Here is an 18139-nt window from a genome sequence, read left to right on the forward strand (position 1 = left end):
GTTTTTACAAATGAATATTAAAAGTGAAAAAAAATAAAGAACCACCTGAAAGGGGTGGGTTTAAATTATAAACATGAAAGATAAGAGAAGAGAGGCTGAATTGAAATTGAAAGATAGAGGGAAAAACATTACCCAATCCAGTAAACTGGGATCAAGTAGTTCGTGGTGTAATGATCTCCGATTTGAATATTATATACTTCTCTCTTGCAGCGGTATATCTGTTAGTTATCAAAATACAAAGTCACAGCTAATGATTTGTTATAGAAATGATGTAATTAAGAAGTAGAAAAAATAAAAGGAGAAGTTTAGGATAGAACGTGATTTATACCGCCTATGTAATCTATCATCAATGTATATGGTTAGACCATATTATGACAAAAAACAAAATGTCTGACCTAAATAAAAATAAGAAATTAACGTTTTCTTACTGTCAATTATTTATTACTAGAAAACGTAATATTCAATTGTAAAATGAAAAAGAATTACATACAGAGCGGTGAATAGTAATAAAAAAGAAATAGAATGATTTAGAAAAAATAAATCATAAGAGATTAACGCGTTTTTCTGTCATGATTGGGTCGCGTAAAGGAAAAGCACCGCCTTTTTTGACTCCTAAACAGGTAAAGAAAAATCATCGGTAAGAAATGCTACAGAGATGCACATTGACTTCAAAAAAATTGAGTGGCTAGTAGATAAAAAGAAAGAAAGAGATTTGAAGGTTAAAAAAGAAATAATTTATTGTCTACTAAATTTTTTTTTTACTTCTTTTGGAAAACAAATTGATTTGATGAGTACCGGAATCAACCATATATTTGAGGCTAATGCTTTTATTGCTTTTTTTTCATTGGAGGTTCTATTTTTAAATATAGTTTATTCTTTAGAAAAAGAAAAGATATGCAAAAGTTAAAATGCTACTAAAATATTTTTTTTTTTTTATTTTTTTGCCTGCAATTGATCTTGCTTTATTGCACGGAAGAAACTGGCTTAACTTTTTTTGATGGAGGCGGGACAACTTCCGGATAAGAGGGGTGACCAAAACCCTTTAATAATAGAGGTTTTGCAACAAGAACTATTTCTATATCAGCGGTTGTAAGAATATTAATCAAAACTTTAGTTAGAGGTGAAAGGATGTTTTTGTAATTATTCAAGATTATATTCACTGACAGTCCTATCAATTAATGTGTTTCGTAACTCATAGTATCTTTTATGTCTAGTGTAATTATTCTATAAAAATTTTGTACTGTTTTTTTTTTTTCCTTGGGTTAGCATCTCGTCTTCTACTGAATACCTTGTTTTTTGTTTTTTTTTCAATTTAGTTTATGTAGTTCTAAGCTCTATCATTCTATGTGATGCTCTAATTTTCGGATTCACCCGTCGGCAGTGTTTCTCTAATAAAAAATTAAAAAAAATAAAATAAAATAAAATAAAATAAAAAAAGAAATTTTGGGCTTCTCTATAAGAGAGATAAAATATGCAAAGCATCTCTCCGTGCGCTTGTTATTCGAACCTCAGAAATCCTTCTGGGAAACGGAAATACATCCTTTCCTGATTTCTATTTCTTTTCTTTCTTTTTTTTATTTACTTCCGGAGCTTAACGATTAAAAAATAAAAAATAAAATATAAAAAAAAGGAATTTTCCGCCCTGTGATGGAAATAATTTCCAAATTCGGGAAAAATATATGACAATGCAGTAAATACGAGTGTATGTGGGTAGAATATAACCGAAAGATAAAAAAGAAAAAAGACAACATAGAAGGAGGGGTAATTAAATTATTCCCTTCTATAACGCTCTCTCTCCCTCTCTACTTCTTGCTCCTCCTTACTGTTTTCTTAAATTGTCTAGAATTCCCTTTTCTCTAATAACAATCTTGATCTCCCTATGTCCTTAAACACCACATAATAGCGCGTTCTAGCTCGCCATAGTTGTTTTTTCCTCCTACAGCATTTTCTCCGTCAGATTAATATTTTTTACTCTTCTGGGAAAATAAAAAAAAAAACTCAAATTAACACCCATAAGAGAAATAAAACTTTATTTCACTTAGGATTCAGTATTTACTCTGGCGTGTGCGGGTTTTGGCGTCGTTTGTTAGCCTGAATACCGAGATACCTAAGTAAACAAAAAACCGCTACTATTACTGTTGTTGTTGTTTTTTATATGTTATTTTTTTTAGTATGTATGTTAGTATAGGATTTTATGAATTTTTGTACCGAAAGGTAAATAATACTAAGGGAAATAAAAATTATTACTATTACGACATTTTTATCTTAATATTATTTGTTTTTTTTATGGTTATTCATTCCCGTGGCAAAGGTTGTTTAGTCAAGAATAATAATCATGTAATTGATGTTCATTGTAAAATTAAAGATATATAAAGGATAGATGATTTCCAGAAATTTAGTAAATCAATTCTCGGAAGGAAGAATCTTTCTTTACATTTTCTTTTTATTAATACTTTTTAAATAAAGAGGTCGGGGAGGTATAAGGTCCTAGAAAGGGCTATTACCAATAAAAAAAAATATAAATAATAAAAACAACTCTAACTACAAATTCTGTTGTTTTTTGTTGCTTCGAGAATTGCTTTAGTTCTATAATATTCTCAATTTTTTTTTTTTTTTGGTTCTATCAATTGATTTTCATTATCATGAGTAATTGAGTAATAAGGATTATTATTGATTATCTTGTGATTTTTTAATATGAGGTGGAGTTCTTAAATTTTTTTTATGTGTTACTTCTTTTTCTTTTCTGAAAGGTTAGAAGAAGTATATACTGGGGAAAGAAAAGGTTTAGGATTTTCACTTTTCAATACGTTAAAAGATCAACAGGAAAGCGATAAAAACCTCTTTCATGATGTTACTCTTGGAAAAGGAGATAGACCAATAGAGCCAAAGTCAAGAAGAGAAAAAATGATACGAGAATATGAGGATCTGATAGAATTCTACTCGGGGGCGCAAATATAGTGGAATGCAGTGGTTTTTGGAGGTTTATTAGTTAATATTTTCTTTTTTTACTATTACTTATGAGTTCTTTCTATTTGTTGAGACTCTCCCCCTCCTTATTACCAATAAGTTCACCTTTCACTATCAGCTACTGTTGAGAGTGAAAGTATAATACTTATATTTTTTGTGTCTGAAAAAAGACTTAAACATATTGAGCGCGCTTAGTGGAATTAATGCTAAAAAAAAATTAACCCCAATAATATGGATATCTTTCTTTATGGTAATGTCTACTAACTAGTGAAATTACTTATTAATTATTATCCCAATTAGGTTTTGTGGTTAAAAGGAAACGGTTTTCTAACTTATAAGTCTATCTACTTTGGTTAACTCCTTGATTTTTTTTTTTTGCTTTTTAAAACTTTTAAAGTAATTCGATTATTTGATTCCAAGGGGAGTTTTTAATCAATGGGTAGAGTACTGATTTTTGAATAGATCTTCTCGTCTTCTATGGAAAGATGTTAATTTGTTTTTTTTCTGATTGCGCGAGAATGGAAAATTCGCGTTTGTCCTTTTTTTGTAATTCAGCCTTTTTTTACCCTTTTTGGATTATGTTTTTCAAGATCGGGAAAAAGGACTAAGCTACAATAATTAAGGGCTTCGATTGTTTATTTTATTAGGACTTTTTTTATTTCTTTTGAGGATCGGTTGGACTGCGACGGGTGATGCTGAAATCTATGGTTCGGTAAACGACAAGAAGTACTACTTGAGAATTACTTTCATTTTATTTTTGATGGTTCTTTCTTATAGGGTGTAAGAATAACCATTGTAATGTCGGAAAGAGAAGTAAATCCTTATGTAGTGTCTTTTAGTTGGAGCTGTTAGATGGATGTATTTGCATAGTTCGCATTGCTAGATTTCTTTTAGAGGTAAAATTAGTTTGGGTAGGATGACCGAGTTATTTTCTCTAGAAAAAAATTTAATTTTGATTATAGGGAAGATAACAAATGCGTAGCTTTTCTGTTCTGGGTGCAAGAAGGAGGAAAAAAGAATTATTATTTCTTTTCACCTAAAGAAGTCAATTCTAATCTAGTATTTTTTGATTATACTTACCTTACAGTAATTAAATAAGAATGCTTTTAAAGTTGTTAAAAAACATGAAAGAAAGAAATGATATGATGTGATTTTTTTGTCAAAAAGCTGGAATTCATTTAAAAGATTAATTGCTAAGGAATTGAAACTAGTACCTTTTATCATAAGAAAGTGATATTATCCTACTATAGGGTATAGCATAGAGGTTTCCACTATTCATTGTTTTCTTTTTAGTAAATGATTAATAAGATTATCTCGTACAGAATTCTTTTTTCCATTTACCCTTCTCATGTTCGAGTACTAATGTTTATCTGACTACATGTTTGTTTGTTATTTTTTTTTTTTTAATTTTTTTGGATTATTGGATTTTTTTTACTTTCAAAGTTCATTTTCTATTTCTGATTACTACTGGGGAAATTCGTATCTTTAGATTACTGAATTGTAGTAGCAGGAATTTTGTAGAATGAATTAAAAAGGTCCTTATATTCCTAAAAACTTTGGGGTAGAAAAAGAGTAACTTGATCTCCTCCTGTCTCTAATTGAGAAAGGGTGCGATCACAAAATGGAATGGAAGGCAATAGTACTAACGCACACGGTTTGGGAAATCGGTAATTGTAATTCAAATGCGAAGTAATTGTTTTTTTATTTATTTGCTGAAAGGGGAAGGAAAACAATTGAAATTTAGAAAGCCCAATATTACAAAAATTACCAATAGGAAATAACTTCCTATATTTTATTGAATTTTGTTCTTTTACTTTAATGATATTGCATTTTGCAAGTTGTAACATTATGTATAATATAGTAACGACAAATTAATAATAGATATTCTTTTTCTAATGAAAATTATTTCATCTTCATGACTATAAATTTAATTCAATATAACTTAATAGATTTTTTTACACAAACTTTTTCATTCGAATGTAAGTTTAATATATGCAGACCATTTTTATATTTTGGTGCTAGTTTTTCGATTTTAATGTGCACGAGATTTAAAGCGAAGACTCTAGGGGTGCCTTATAAAATTTCGAGGCAAGTAGAAAAAAACATTAGATAAATTTTAGCTAATGTATTTTAATAAGGAGAACTCCCATGGGAAAATACAGGGTCAGGGAGGAAGGAAATACCTACACTGTCAAATTTTATAATACCTTTCATCCCCATTGAACATATATATATCTTGAAATGAGGGCAAGCATAAAAAACCCAAGACAAAGCTATAGTATTTATTAAAGTTTCTTTTTCTTGGGATATACAAATTACGGAGCAACCCCTTATAACAGTTATACTTTATATTAAAAGTTTATTAAAATTATTGTTGTTTTGAATTAAACTTGGCAACTGCTATACTAGTGTATTGTAATAACATCAAGATATAGATTGGGCATAGAGCAATAAAAATAAGATAACATAACTTTATCAATGGTTGATCATAGTGATATTACTAAACTACCACCTTTAATTCTAGGCGGGGCTGTCTTGAATCCAATATACAATGAAGATCCAGAACAGGTTCCAATTATAGAGTTGTTGAAATATGCTTTCACTCAGGGTTACAATGCCATTGATACATCTCCATACTATGGGCCTAGTGAGGAGATATACGGTAAGGCGTTGCGTCAATTGAAGACAGCAGATGCTAAGGGCCTCAGTTTCCAAAGGGATGATTATTACATTTGCACTAAAGTCGGTAGAATAGCTGAAAATGAGTTTGATTATTCTGCCTCTGCTGTGAGGGCTTCTGTTCTAAGGTCGTGTAAGAGGTTGGACACTGACTACTTGGACATTTTATACCTACATGACGTCGAATTCGTTGACTTTGAGAAGAGTCTAGAAGCTTTAAGAGAATTGCGTAAATTGAAAGAAGAAGGTGTGATCTTAAATTTTGGTATATCTGGTTACCCCCTAGATTACCTCACTTTCTTAGCCATCGAATGCTGTAAACATGAAGACATTGGCCCACTCGATGCCATGCTTTCCTATTGTAACTTGAACATCCAGAACATATCCCTCCAGAACTACTACGAAAGGATTTTCAGTGAAAGTAAAATTAAGGTGCTAAGTAATGCTTCTATACTAGGTATGTCACTGTTAAGATCCCAGAGTATCCATTCTTTCCACCCTGCCTCAGATGAATTGAAAAATGCTTGTAGAACGGCAGCAGAATACTGCGAGCAAGAAGGAGAAAGACTAGAAGACCTAGCTAACAGATATGCTATGTACAAATGGGTTCTAAGGGGACCCACTGTGATAGGTGTTAGCAATCTACAGGAGCTCAAGGCAGCAATTGTAGACTTCGAGTCAGTAAAAGACCATGGATTATCAAATAAAGACATGGACCTAGTACAAACAATCCAACAGAATATCCTTGGACCAAACCATTTTAACGAAACATGGCCTTCCGGTATCCCTCACCCAGAACTTAAATAATATTCTGAAGTTTATAAATAAAGTAAAAACCATAAACATTTCCAATTATCACTATCTCAATGCCTCACGGTAAATATTACATAGATATTTAATCCTTTTTCTTTCTTCATTATTTTAATTTTTAAAATAAACTGTAAAATCACCAAGTTTTTTTACTATTAAGATAGCAGTTGACTATGAACAGTTCTTTATTTGTTGATATCAATGAAGTAAGAATACTGTCCAGTACTGTCAACGTCTACATTTAAAGCAATTAATGATCAATTAATCGGACCCTTAAATTTCAGAGAACTGTACGCACAACACTAGCCACCTATATAAACACCACATAACTACTTTATTTTTTTTTATTTTTTTCTAATTTTTCGCTGTTGCACTCGGATCAAAAATTTTCTGAAAAATAACTAATTTAATTTATTTTTAAATTTTATTTTATTCTTTTTTTTTTTGGGCATTCCCTATTTAAATATATTATATATTTCTTGAGAGTTCTTTCTATTTTTTAACGTTCCCACTTGATCAATTACTACTAGAAAGAAAAATACCTTTTTTATTTTCATAAAATTAGCTAGCAGAGAAACCACTGAGAAATTTAAGGTAGGGAAAATAAATAATTATGTCTTATTATAGTAGATATAGAAAAAGAGGTAACAATGCTGGTGCTGGTGCTGGTGGAAATGGCGGTAACGCTGGGGATATGAATTTGGCTGCTGGGTTAGGTCAACCTGATGCAATTTTTGATCTTGGGAAGAACAAGAGGGTTACAGTTAGACAGTTTCGGAATATTAACTTGATAGATATTAGGGAATACTACATGGATAACTCTACTGGTGAAATGAGACCTGGTAAGAAAGGTATTTCGCTGACAGAAGACCTATATGATGAGTTTTTAAGACATAGACTTAATATCGACGATGCTTTGAGAAGATTGGGTTCTAAGAGGGCTCGTACCAAAACTGTACGTCTGTTGTCCGATGACGAGGACGATGACGAACCTAGCTCTAAAAGCAGCGGTAACAATGAGAATAAAGAAAAGAAGACCAAGGATGAGAAGAAAAGTAGTAACAAGAAGGATAAGAACAATAGAGACCAAGAGGAAGTTGAGGAGCCCAAAAAGAAGCAGAAGAAACCTGCTCCTCCAACACTTTTGCCCCACGAAGAGAAAATACGGAACCTTGAGATGGAGGCAAATGCTACAATCATTGTGCCAAGCAACGGTAAAACCCCGCCACCTCTTACAAATGCTACTACACCTCCATCTACAGCTGTAGAGAGCAACATTAGCGAGACAGCCCCTGTTACTACTGATGTAACTTCTTCGAATCCTGAGCCATTGGCTTCTGTATCAGAACCAGCTGAAAGTAAGGACCATGATGACAATTCTACGGATGAAGAGTTTGCCAAGACGTTGGAAGCTGAAATGAACAGAGCCGACGACGATGAGAGTGAAGAAGAGTAACAAACTATACATACATAAATAAATATAGAGTAGAACAAAGGAAATAAAGGATTTGCAAATCAAAAGTAACTTATAATACAGTCCCTCTCTATTTCTCGCATACCTGTATCAATGTCTTTGGTTTTTCTTCCAGTTAAGATAAATAAAGAGAGCTCCACCCATTAAATATATATAAATCACTTCCTTCGTTCAAGTAATAATACCTTTTAAATCTTTCTCTTAAATAGAACCATTTCTTACTATTCATTATTTTGGCTTTAATCATTTATAATGTACAATCATGTGCTAGAAAAGAGATATACGATTCATTGCCGAAGAAAATCTCGTACAACTGCCCGAAACTAGTCAAAAAAAAGTGAAAATCAAGGGAAAAAAGGAAGAACGAGGGAGGCAATTCCTGATAGATTAAGTATAAAAGGTTTCAAGGACCGTAAGTGTATCGTATTATTTGTAAATATATATAACAAATAAAGACAAATCAATAAGCTAAAAACAACAACAACAACAAAGACCTGAATATGACTGCTAACTCCGATTTCTACGAAGCAACATATGCTGTGCCTATGCACTGCTCAGACTGTACTGACGATATTAAGAAGTGTTTGAAAGACATATCAGGTATTAAGGATCTACAATTTAACATCAAAGACCAGATGATGAGTGTGAACAGTTGTGTTGCCCCATCTATCATTATCAATGCTCTACGTGACTGTGGCCGTGACGCTATTATCAGAGGAGCTGGTAAACCAAACAGTTCTGCCGTTGCTATTCTCGAAACCTTTGAGCCCATTGACTACAGGAAGGACACCGCTGTGAGAGGTCTGGCCAGAATCGTCCAGGTAAGTGACAACAAGACGTTGTTCGATGTTACTGTGAACGGTGTCCCATTCAACGGAAACTACCATGCTAAGATCCACGCCAATGGTAACGTAACTGAGGGTGTCAAGAGTGCTGGTGATGTGTACCACAAATTCGATGAACCAATCGAGTGTAACGACGTAAGTGACCTGGACAAGAGCCTCTACAGCGGCCAAAACTTCCTGAGCGCCCCATTGCCCATCTGGGACCTAATCGGACGCAGTTTCGTTGTCTCCAGGGGCGACGACTACAACATCGTCGGCGTCATTGCAAGAAGTGCCGGTGTATGGGAAAACGACAAACAAGTATGTGCCTGCACAGGTAAGACCGTCTGGGAGGAAAGAAAAGACGCCTTAAAGAATAACATTAAATGATAGTAGTTTGTTAATAAAAACTACGAACTATATACAAAAATAACGCCCCCCCCACCTCCATTCATCAAACTATTTGCTCTTAGTTTCCACACTATATAGAAATTTAGATTCTAAAAATATTTACTTGGATTACGTCATTCCTAGAAATAATATAAACCTTAGGTTGTCATATTTATGATACATCACTGGGTACGTATCTACATTCTTTGTACGCTACGGTGCGTCTTTTCTTTATTTTTTTTAAAGAAGAAAAACCAATGTGGGCCTACAGAAAGGAAAACGAACAATCGTGAAGAAACCCAAGCAAAACAAACAAGAACGCACAACAGAAAAACAACCATCGAAAAAACAACAAAGCGAGTAAAAAATGCTGGTAGAAGAGATAGAGAGATAAAGAGAGAGAGAGAGAGAGAGAGGACAAAGAAAGGGAAGATCGGTTGACTCTTAAGGTTTTTTTACGACCTGTAATCATTCTTGACTCCTAAATAACTATTTCATTCTTAGCCCACTATATCATTATATATAGGCAAATATAAAAACAAGAAGAGGAAGAAGGTTAAAAAAACAACAACAACAACAACAACAACAAAAAGCCAAAGAGGGTTATATAATAAAAAAAATACTATACTAGAGGTATATTTTTTTATGACAAAGAATAAAGAAATAAAGATAACCTTTTAAATCTAAGAAAAAGAAGACAACCAAACAAATCTAACAAACCAAAAAAAAAAAACAAAACAAAAGAGAAAAATTGCCAAAACCAATTCAATTTCAAAAAAAAAAAATAACAAAAATTTAAAACATTTAATTAGAAATTAAGGACCGTTTATAATCCACACTTGTAAGATAAATAAGATACCAACCCAAAAAACTAAGAAAATAAAAATAAAACCAAAGTTTTAAAAAATCATTCTATAAAGGAATAGCTATCTCATTTATAACAAAGAATTAAATTAAAAAAAAAAAATTTGAGAGGCAAAATAAAAAACAACAAACAAACATCAAGATGAATTCCTTGGAGCAGAGTGAACTTTCACCCAAGGGTATTGATGATGATAATAATATCAATTGGTCAACGCAAATGGGTGATGCATTCTCATTGAACTTACAACAACATAAGGCTAAGGGTCTTGAGAGATATCAATCGCCAGAGACGCCCTTTGGTTTACCATTGGAAATGTATGGTGCTGAAGATTCTAGACCTAGAAGTGACTTACTATTGGGTACCGAAGTGAGAATAAGGGAAGGTAACAGTGACCATGATCACGAAGGTGGTCATACCAATACTACGACCACCACGACCACTAACTCTAGTACCGCAGAAACTAATTTGGCGACTACTCCTGCTACTTTGGATGACTTTGTTATGAGTATTGACTCTTCCGGAAATACAAGCATGGAAAGGGGTAGAGACCAGTCTATTGTGCCCAATAAAGTCAAAAATGACTTGAGAATGAATTTTGTTAACAGCTCTCAAAATGAGAATATGCCTACTAATGGAGACATTGGTAAAGGCAGGAGAGCTACCATCTATAATGGGTTTTTTGAGTCAATGCATCTTGATACGATGCTTGATGATTACCTCTCAACCGAGTTATTGTTGAACGAAAATGTTAATACTGAAGATAATTCCACTATAGGTAACGACAGAAGGCACAGTGAAGTTTTAAGTAATAAAAACATAAATCTAAATGCACCAAGAAATTCTATTTCTCATGGAGTGGATTTTTGGAATCTTGAGTCCCAAAAGAAGAGACAAAATAACCAGAATGGTAAAACTATTAATGGTACCACAATGCGGGTCAGAAGTGGTGCTGATAACGACTCTGGCACTGAAAAAGCGATGTATATGGAGAAACATACCGGAAACAACGAAAATATTGATAGTGAGTTAAACCAAATTCTAAGTGACTATAACTTGAACTTCAAGAAAGGTATGGATTTAATGAATGAAGATGTTCTTGACAATTATCCTACATTTGAGGACTCTAAAATGAATGAACTTGACGTACAATCCCAAGGTAGTTATAAAACCTTTTTGAGACATCCTAACCGTTCATCATTGCCAATTTTATCGGAGGCCACAACTTCAGACTTTGAAACCGACATACCAGTTGTTCAGCCAAATGTATCCGTATTCAAGGAAATCCCCTGGCAATCTCCCAGTAACAACATCTCAGACACTGATGATATTAAATTTGATGAATCGGCACTATCTGATCAAGAATTCTATAACTCAGAAATTGTTTCTAGTCCAAAGTCTGCTAATAAGGGTAGATTCATTAAGCCTACTATGATCTTATCTGACTCTAGTATGGCCGAGGTTGAGTTAATGAATAATAGTATAGATGGCCTCAGCAAGAGTTTAGATATTGCCATTCCACCCAATGTTATAACCAAAAGTATGAAACACCAGATTCAAAACGGTAAATCCTTAAAAGGGACGGGACCTGGTCACACTAGACGTCGCTCTTCGGCTAACTTGTCAATGAATTCATTTAATAATAATTTACACTATAACATCAATACTTCGAAGGTTAACCAAAGACGCCAAAGTAAATCGAGCGCCAGTCCAAATGCCGCAGTGATTCCCAGCAATGTCGATAAACACAATGATTTTGATAAGCCATTTGGATGCCATTTGTGTACAAAAGCGTTCAAAAGAAGTGAACATTTGAAGAGACATATTCGCTCAGTTCACTCAACCGAACGGCCCTTTGCATGCCATCTTTGTGATAAGAAGTTCAGCAGAAGTGACAATTTATCGCAACATATCAAAACCCATCAAAAAATTCATAACTGAAAGAAATATGTGGAAAGTGGTTCTATTAAGCCTTTTGTAATGAACAAGACAATAAAAGTTACATGTGTGTTTGCACTAGATTTAATATCCTGTATTTTATATTTTCTTTTGTTCGGAAGACTAGTATTCCATTTCCCAAAAGATAGTTGCCAAAATATAACGAAATCATGATATGTTACTTATTCATTTCTCCTCTTATAACGCCACCGCTTTGACATTTAACGACCCATTTATAGCATCAATTGCTAACCTTATAACAAGTAAAACAATTACATGTTGCCAATTTTTTTAAAATAATCTTTCCTCTTCAATGACTGTTATAAGAAAAACAGTAACTATAATAAACTACTAAAAAATAATTCTATCATTGTTATATGATGTAATTTTGGTATACATCAGGTACCATTACATTTCAACCATCTACTAATATGCTCTGACTGCTTCCTTCTTAAAATTTTTCGTCTCAACTAAAATTTGTTCTTTTTAAATGCTGACATGTACGACTTATTTTCCTATTTCCTTTCGGTTTGTATTTTACATTTTTCTCTTTAATTATTGATAGATCTTATAGAGATGGATAATAGGCTTTGAAATTGATAAAGTTATGAAAAAAAAACTAAAAATGAGATAGAACTCCAAATAGAATATTTGTTATGTTATAATCTCCTTAAAGTAAATAGAAAAGAATAATAAAATACTAAGAATAATTAATCTCCTATAATGTAGAACAAAATAATATTTAAATAAAAGAACTATTTATTTACATCTTCATTTTTACACCTTGATCAACAGAGTAACTCTTTACGACTAAGTAGATAATGCATATACGTTAATCAACTAAATAGCTCTCAATTAACCAAATACGTATCAATTTTTCAGGCATAAAATAAGATCAAGACACCATATCAGTGGTGATCAATATAAATAATTATACGCCAACTTATTCTTTTTCGAATAAGAACTAACAAAGATTCTATATGCACAAATTAAGTTCTAGTTCGAAGTTTATCTAGCGTACTAGTTTGATTTTAGTTAATTTAATACTTTGACATAACAAAGGTATTAAAAGGGCCCTATACTCCGTGCAACATCTTAGATAATGATCTATACCAAGATTACCTACAATAACTATCTAAATCATTATATACGTTTTTGATCTACCCAATTCAATAACAAATTGAACAATGGCTGAGGCCCCAACTCAGATAAATAGAAAGCGTAATATAGCAAATAGAATCTGGAACTCCACATAAATTATATATCTAAATCCTATAGGCATTGAATGGGTTCTGGCGCGAGGTATAAGACTATACTAGGAATATAACGGGTTGCAATTTTGTTAGGTTGCAATTTTGTTAGGATACATAATCTTAGTGAGTACACAGTGGATTGTTTTGAAAACAACAAACCTACAAACATCCTTAGCTTTTTATAGTACATGTGGTGATTGCTGGCTCAATTACATCATACAGTATAAATATCGCCCAGAATATTTCCTTTATTACGAATTTATAATTAAGCTTCTATTACAAGAATCTATAAAACTAAAAAGGAAAATTAGAGGTGTGACAATTCATAGATATTTTTTTACAATAGATTAGTATTGCATTCAGTTGTCAGAAATACTACTTCTATTGTTTTGACGATTACCAGATTTCATAACAAACAAGAAGCAATGTCTAAAAACAAAGAAACAGAAAGAAATTCAGGAATATTTGGTGATGACAGTTTCAGCTTTCAAAATTTAACTAAAAATAGTCCCTTTGGTTACAAGAATAATATATTTAAGAATGTACAAAATATATTTGGAAGGAAGTCAGGGCACCTTAGTACTAAGGTAAAAGATGAAGAACAAATCAATGTGTCACCTTATTATACTGATCCAGACGCAACAATAACAGGAGATGAGTTACCAGGTAGTATATCAGAAATTCCAAATCCCCAAGATAATATTTTATCTAGTTTAGATTGTCAGGATATAGAGACATCACCAATAATGAAAAGTAAGAAGACGTTCGAATCTATGGTGAATTCTGTTGGCCAAGAAAATGATGAGTTCGATCTTTGTCTTAAACTCCCTGATCTCAATGATTGTTCCAACGATGTCCTATTATCGAGATCAGATGAAAAGAGACATAAGAATCTTGATTACTTTCCAGAGAGATCTAGGAGCTTACAAAGAAGAAATAGCTCTTTGAGTTCATCATCTGGCCGGATCACCAGAAGCTACACGGGTAGAAGTGATAGCAAGTTGAGAAGTGATAGTAAAATGAGAAGTGATAGTCTTAGGAAGATACACGCTTTGTATGAATTGGATCAGAATAGAAATTATGACTTTCAGGATAAGAAAATAACTACTGTGACGAAAAGAATATGCAAAAGTAGCTTGGAAATTTGTAACATATCAACCTTTCAAAAGGATAATTGTGTCAGTCCTATGTTTCCTAGAATCACTTCAAATAGCTTGGCGTCGTTAATTACAAATAAAACTCACGAACCTTATTATAAAGCGTATTATATCATCGATTGCCGCTTTGAATATGAATTTCAAGGCGGTCACATAGAAAATGCTATTAATATATACTCGAAGGAAAGATTAGAATCGGAATTCCTACAAAACTACAAAGATCTTCCTGCACTATTAATTTTTCATTGTGAATTTAGCAACCATAGAGGACCTAACCTGGCATCCCACTTAAGAAATTGCGACAGAATACTTAACCATGAAAACTATCCAGAACTTTGTTTCCCCGATATAGTCATCCTTGATGGAGGCTATCAAGATTTTTTCCAAAAGTTTCCAGAATTATGCTATCCAAAATCCTATATCAGTATGAACTCAACAGAAAATTTGAATAATTATGAAGAAGAAATGAATAGGTTTAGAAAAGATCGAAAAAAGTTTACGACACGAAATAATTCTCTTATGAAATTAGCGTCAATGTCATCAAATCATAGCTTAGTAGCTGAAGAATCTACTGATACTAATATACCACATGATGATAAATCCTCCAGGAAGCTCTTTTACGATGACTTATCACGCCCTCCTGTAATGAAGACTAGTAAAAACTCTAGATCAATATCCAGTACATCCTCCCTTTTATCATTTGGCCTGGAGCCGCCGCCTAAATTGGGATTATCGAAATATTTGGACGCCAATTCAGTTAATAGCGTGGGCTCTAGTGATATAGAAAGTACCTCATCACGCATGAGTACCAGCCATTCTTATGACAGCCCACGTATAAATTACAGTTCATTGGAAAGTGGAGGAGAGACAGAATCCTTTCATAGTTATAATTAGCCTTCCTACATCAGTTTCAATTTCACTCCAAAGTTGGAAGAAAATGTAGCAACCGAATTAAATGGGATGCTCTATCTATATTATATTTACTAAATTTAGAGTTTCAAAGAATATATACATACTAATTAGCTTGTATCTAAGAATTAAGGATGCCATTTCCACTATGGTCCACGCGCCGTAAGGATACAATCTCTACCACTAGTAACTTTCAGGTCTGAATGCCATCTGGACGGAGGCCATATGATACAAACAGCTTTCCCAAGAACTAATCCTGTTGAAATAGGCCCAAATTTGTTGCTATCAATAGATCTCGTGATATTGTCTCCTTCGACCCATATGTGGTTCCTGGGTATATGTGCCTCTGCTTTGGGATACGGTGGCCGTGTTGCAATAGTGTCATATTGCGTTCCTTTTATCCTTTTGCAATATATTTTACTAGGATCCATTGGTGACCTAAACAGCACGACATCATCTCTTTGTAAGTTCATTGAGCGTCTTACCCCCCATTTCCAAAGAAGAACCCAATCTGAAGTCAAACCTGGATTCAAAGCTGGCTGCATAGATGCTCCATCCACCCTTGCTATATGTACTATACTGTCTGTAACGGTTATATAAACAGGCACCCACGCAGCTATCACAACCCCAGATCGCACTACAGTTTTCCAACCTATTCTCGACATAGTAATACAATTGTTAATGTTTCAATTTCAACTCTTGATTATTTAATGGAATTTACCGACTACTCTTTCCTAAGTTAACTAGTTACGATAATTTACTTTATTCATGAAGTCTCAACAACAAATAAAATAAGGGACATTTACTTCATATCCGTAAAAGTCATCGTAATAAAGACTTCAACTAAAGAAAAAGAAAAAAAAATATTATTAATACCTTTTTTTTTTAAGAATTAAAGGATTAATCGGCCAACTATTTGACGGTCCGAACACGGCCAAGCTCTGTCATATCAGTAAAGGTCACACACATTTTATTTTTTCTATACCAACCCGTAAAGGCGAACTCGGATTACACCACAACTACCGTTAACTTTCATTACCCACCACCACAGTATAAGGTCATAGAAGAGAAATACATATTATTAAGAAAGATTACTGAATTAAAGTTTTGAAAAGCTGAACTGTATATTCTTTCTATGCAACTGAGTCATAGTGAACTAGACACATTAGAATAGCAGAGACGGTCATCGCGTATAAAGATGAATGTATAAAATACTCATCTCTACGGTTATCAAAGCTATAATTTATTGAAGCTTCCCCCACAACAACGTAACTCTATCTACTCGAAAGGAAAGTTATCACTCTCATAACCTTCTATTCGGAATCTAACAATAAAACTTTGATTATGTTGGTTAGTTATTCCGCATTCCTCGATAAACACCCCAGGGTACGAAATGTATGGAATCATCCAGTAACGGAGTTTCTTAAAGAGCAGTGGTTTTTCTATTGTTTGGCAATATTTATTATCATTTCTAAATATGCTCCCAATTTTGCTCGAGATGGTGGACTAATAAAAGGTGAGTATAGTATCGGATATGGGGCCGTAGCCTGGATATTTCTTCAAAGTGGTCTAAGTATGGCTACAAAAAGATTGATGGCGAACATGGGTAACTGGCGGGCTCATTTGACTATCCTAGTACTGAGTTTCTTAGTAACGTCATCTATAGTGTATGGCATCTGTTGTGGAATCAAAGCTGCCAACGATAAGAACATCGATGACTGGGTGCTTATTGGTCTTCTGATGACAGCTGCCTGCCCTACTACTGTTGCATCCAACGTGATAATGACTACCGCTGCTGGAGGTAACGATTTACTATGTGTTTGCGAAGTCTTCATAGGCAATCTCTTGGGTGCTTTCATCACTCCAGCACTTTGTCAGCTATACACTGATCGCCCGCCATTCGAGTATGGTAACCCTGCAAATGGTAACACTATAGCATCACTTTATAGACGTGTTATGAAACAAGTCGGATTATCTGTTTTTGTCCCATTGTTTGTTGGCCAAGTTATACAAAATGTTTTACCTAAACCGACGAAGATATATCTAGACTTTTTAAAAAAGTACAAACTTAAAATAGGGTCGTACATGTTACTGTTAATTATGTTCAGTTCTTTTTCAACTGCATTTTACCAACACTCTTTCACTAGTGTACCGCATGCAACAATAATTTTTGTATGCTTTTTTAATTTAGGCATCTATCTTTTCTTTACAGTTATCTCATATGCAATGGCCAGACCCTTTTTCATACCGATGCTTTTTAAAGATGAACCAAGTGAAGATTCTTCCAAATGCTATACATGGTCATACAAATTCATCAAACCCTTTTATTATAATAGAAGAGATACAGTGTGTATTCTCTTCTGCGGCCCTGCTAAAACTGCTGCATTAGGTGTTTCTTTAATCACTTCTCAATATGGTGATAACAAAAGTCATTTAGGGAAACTACTGTTGCCTCTGGTATTATATCAAAGCATTCAGGTTTTAACAGCCAGCCTGTTGGTGCCTGTTCTAAGAAAATGGTGTGCAGATGAGCAACCTGAAATAAAGCTAAAAACTGTTAGTGAAAGCGAATTGTCTAAAGACAAGTCAAGTGAAAACTCTGTCACCGATATCGAGAAGGATCCATATATCGAAATCGAATCTGATAATTCATCAAATTCGGAGGTTGTAACTATACAAAAAGAGGCCAGGAGTATGGTGTAAATGCAATAAACTGGAATATCTTTCATAAGTAACTATGCAATACAATACTCTGATAAAAAGAGACCATATTATAATAATTTTATTAACACATACATTCCGTAGTTACCCAGAGTAGATGAGAAATAAATCTCCTTGAGTTAATATTACGAATAAAGTTAAGTAATGATACAAAT

At 33.4% G+C, this 18139-nt stretch overlaps 7 protein-coding genes across 7 annotated transcripts; 6 read left to right on the plus strand and 1 right to left on the minus strand.

The window, feature by feature from the left end:
* Nucleotides 1–5445: 5445 nt before the first annotated feature.
* On the plus strand, nt 5446–6453 carry ARA2 (D-arabinose 1-dehydrogenase (NAD(P)(+)) ARA2; the record flags this gene model as incomplete). The annotated part of the gene is made up of 1 exon (XM_071054920.1): nt 5446–6453. One exon carries the CDS (start codon nt 5446–5448, stop codon nt 6451–6453), a length of 1008 nt encoding a protein of 335 aa, XP_070909613.1.
* Nucleotides 6454–7069: 616 nt separating this feature from the next.
* Nucleotides 7070–7912, plus strand: SUB1 (chromatin-binding transcription coactivator SUB1; the record flags this gene model as incomplete). Its single annotated transcript, XM_071054921.1, has 1 exon — nt 7070–7912. One exon carries the CDS (start codon nt 7070–7072, stop codon nt 7910–7912), a length of 843 nt encoding a protein of 280 aa, XP_070909614.1.
* Nucleotides 7913–8430: 518 nt separating this feature from the next.
* Nucleotides 8431–9144, plus strand: CCS1 (copper chaperone CCS1; the record flags this gene model as incomplete). Its single annotated transcript, XM_071054922.1, has 1 exon — nt 8431–9144. The coding sequence occupies one exon, from the start codon at nt 8431–8433 to the stop codon at nt 9142–9144; it is 714 nt and encodes a 237-aa protein (XP_070909615.1).
* A 1006-nt stretch (nt 9145–10150) lies between these two features.
* On the plus strand, nt 10151–11947 carry MSN2 (stress-responsive transcriptional activator MSN2; the record flags this gene model as incomplete). The annotated part of the gene is made up of 1 exon (XM_071054923.1): nt 10151–11947. The coding sequence occupies one exon, from the start codon at nt 10151–10153 to the stop codon at nt 11945–11947; it is 1797 nt and encodes a 598-aa protein (XP_070909616.1).
* Nucleotides 11948–13622: 1675 nt separating this feature from the next.
* MIH1 (putative tyrosine protein phosphatase MIH1) lies at nt 13623–15248 on the plus strand (the record flags this gene model as incomplete). The annotated part of the gene is made up of 1 exon (XM_071054924.1): nt 13623–15248. The coding sequence occupies one exon, from the start codon at nt 13623–13625 to the stop codon at nt 15246–15248; it is 1626 nt and encodes a 541-aa protein (XP_070909617.1).
* A 161-nt stretch (nt 15249–15409) lies between these two features.
* IMP2 (endopeptidase catalytic subunit) lies at nt 15410–15928 on the minus strand (the record flags this gene model as incomplete). The annotated part of the gene is made up of 1 exon (XM_071054925.1): nt 15410–15928. The coding sequence occupies one exon, from the start codon at nt 15926–15928 to the stop codon at nt 15410–15412; it is 519 nt and encodes a 172-aa protein (XP_070909618.1).
* Nucleotides 15929–16607: 679 nt separating this feature from the next.
* RCH1 (Rch1p) lies at nt 16608–17966 on the plus strand (the record flags this gene model as incomplete). Its single annotated transcript, XM_071054926.1, has 1 exon — nt 16608–17966. One exon carries the CDS (start codon nt 16608–16610, stop codon nt 17964–17966), a length of 1359 nt encoding a protein of 452 aa, XP_070909619.1.
* Between the last annotated feature and the right edge of the window lie 173 nt (nt 17967–18139).

Source organism: Nakaseomyces bracarensis, assembly GCF_045282275.1.
Source record: "Nakaseomyces bracarensis strain CBM3 chromosome Unknown Scaff13_0, whole genome shotgun sequence".
Taxonomy (NCBI): Eukaryota; Fungi; Ascomycota; class Saccharomycetes; order Saccharomycetales; family Saccharomycetaceae; genus Nakaseomyces; species Nakaseomyces bracarensis.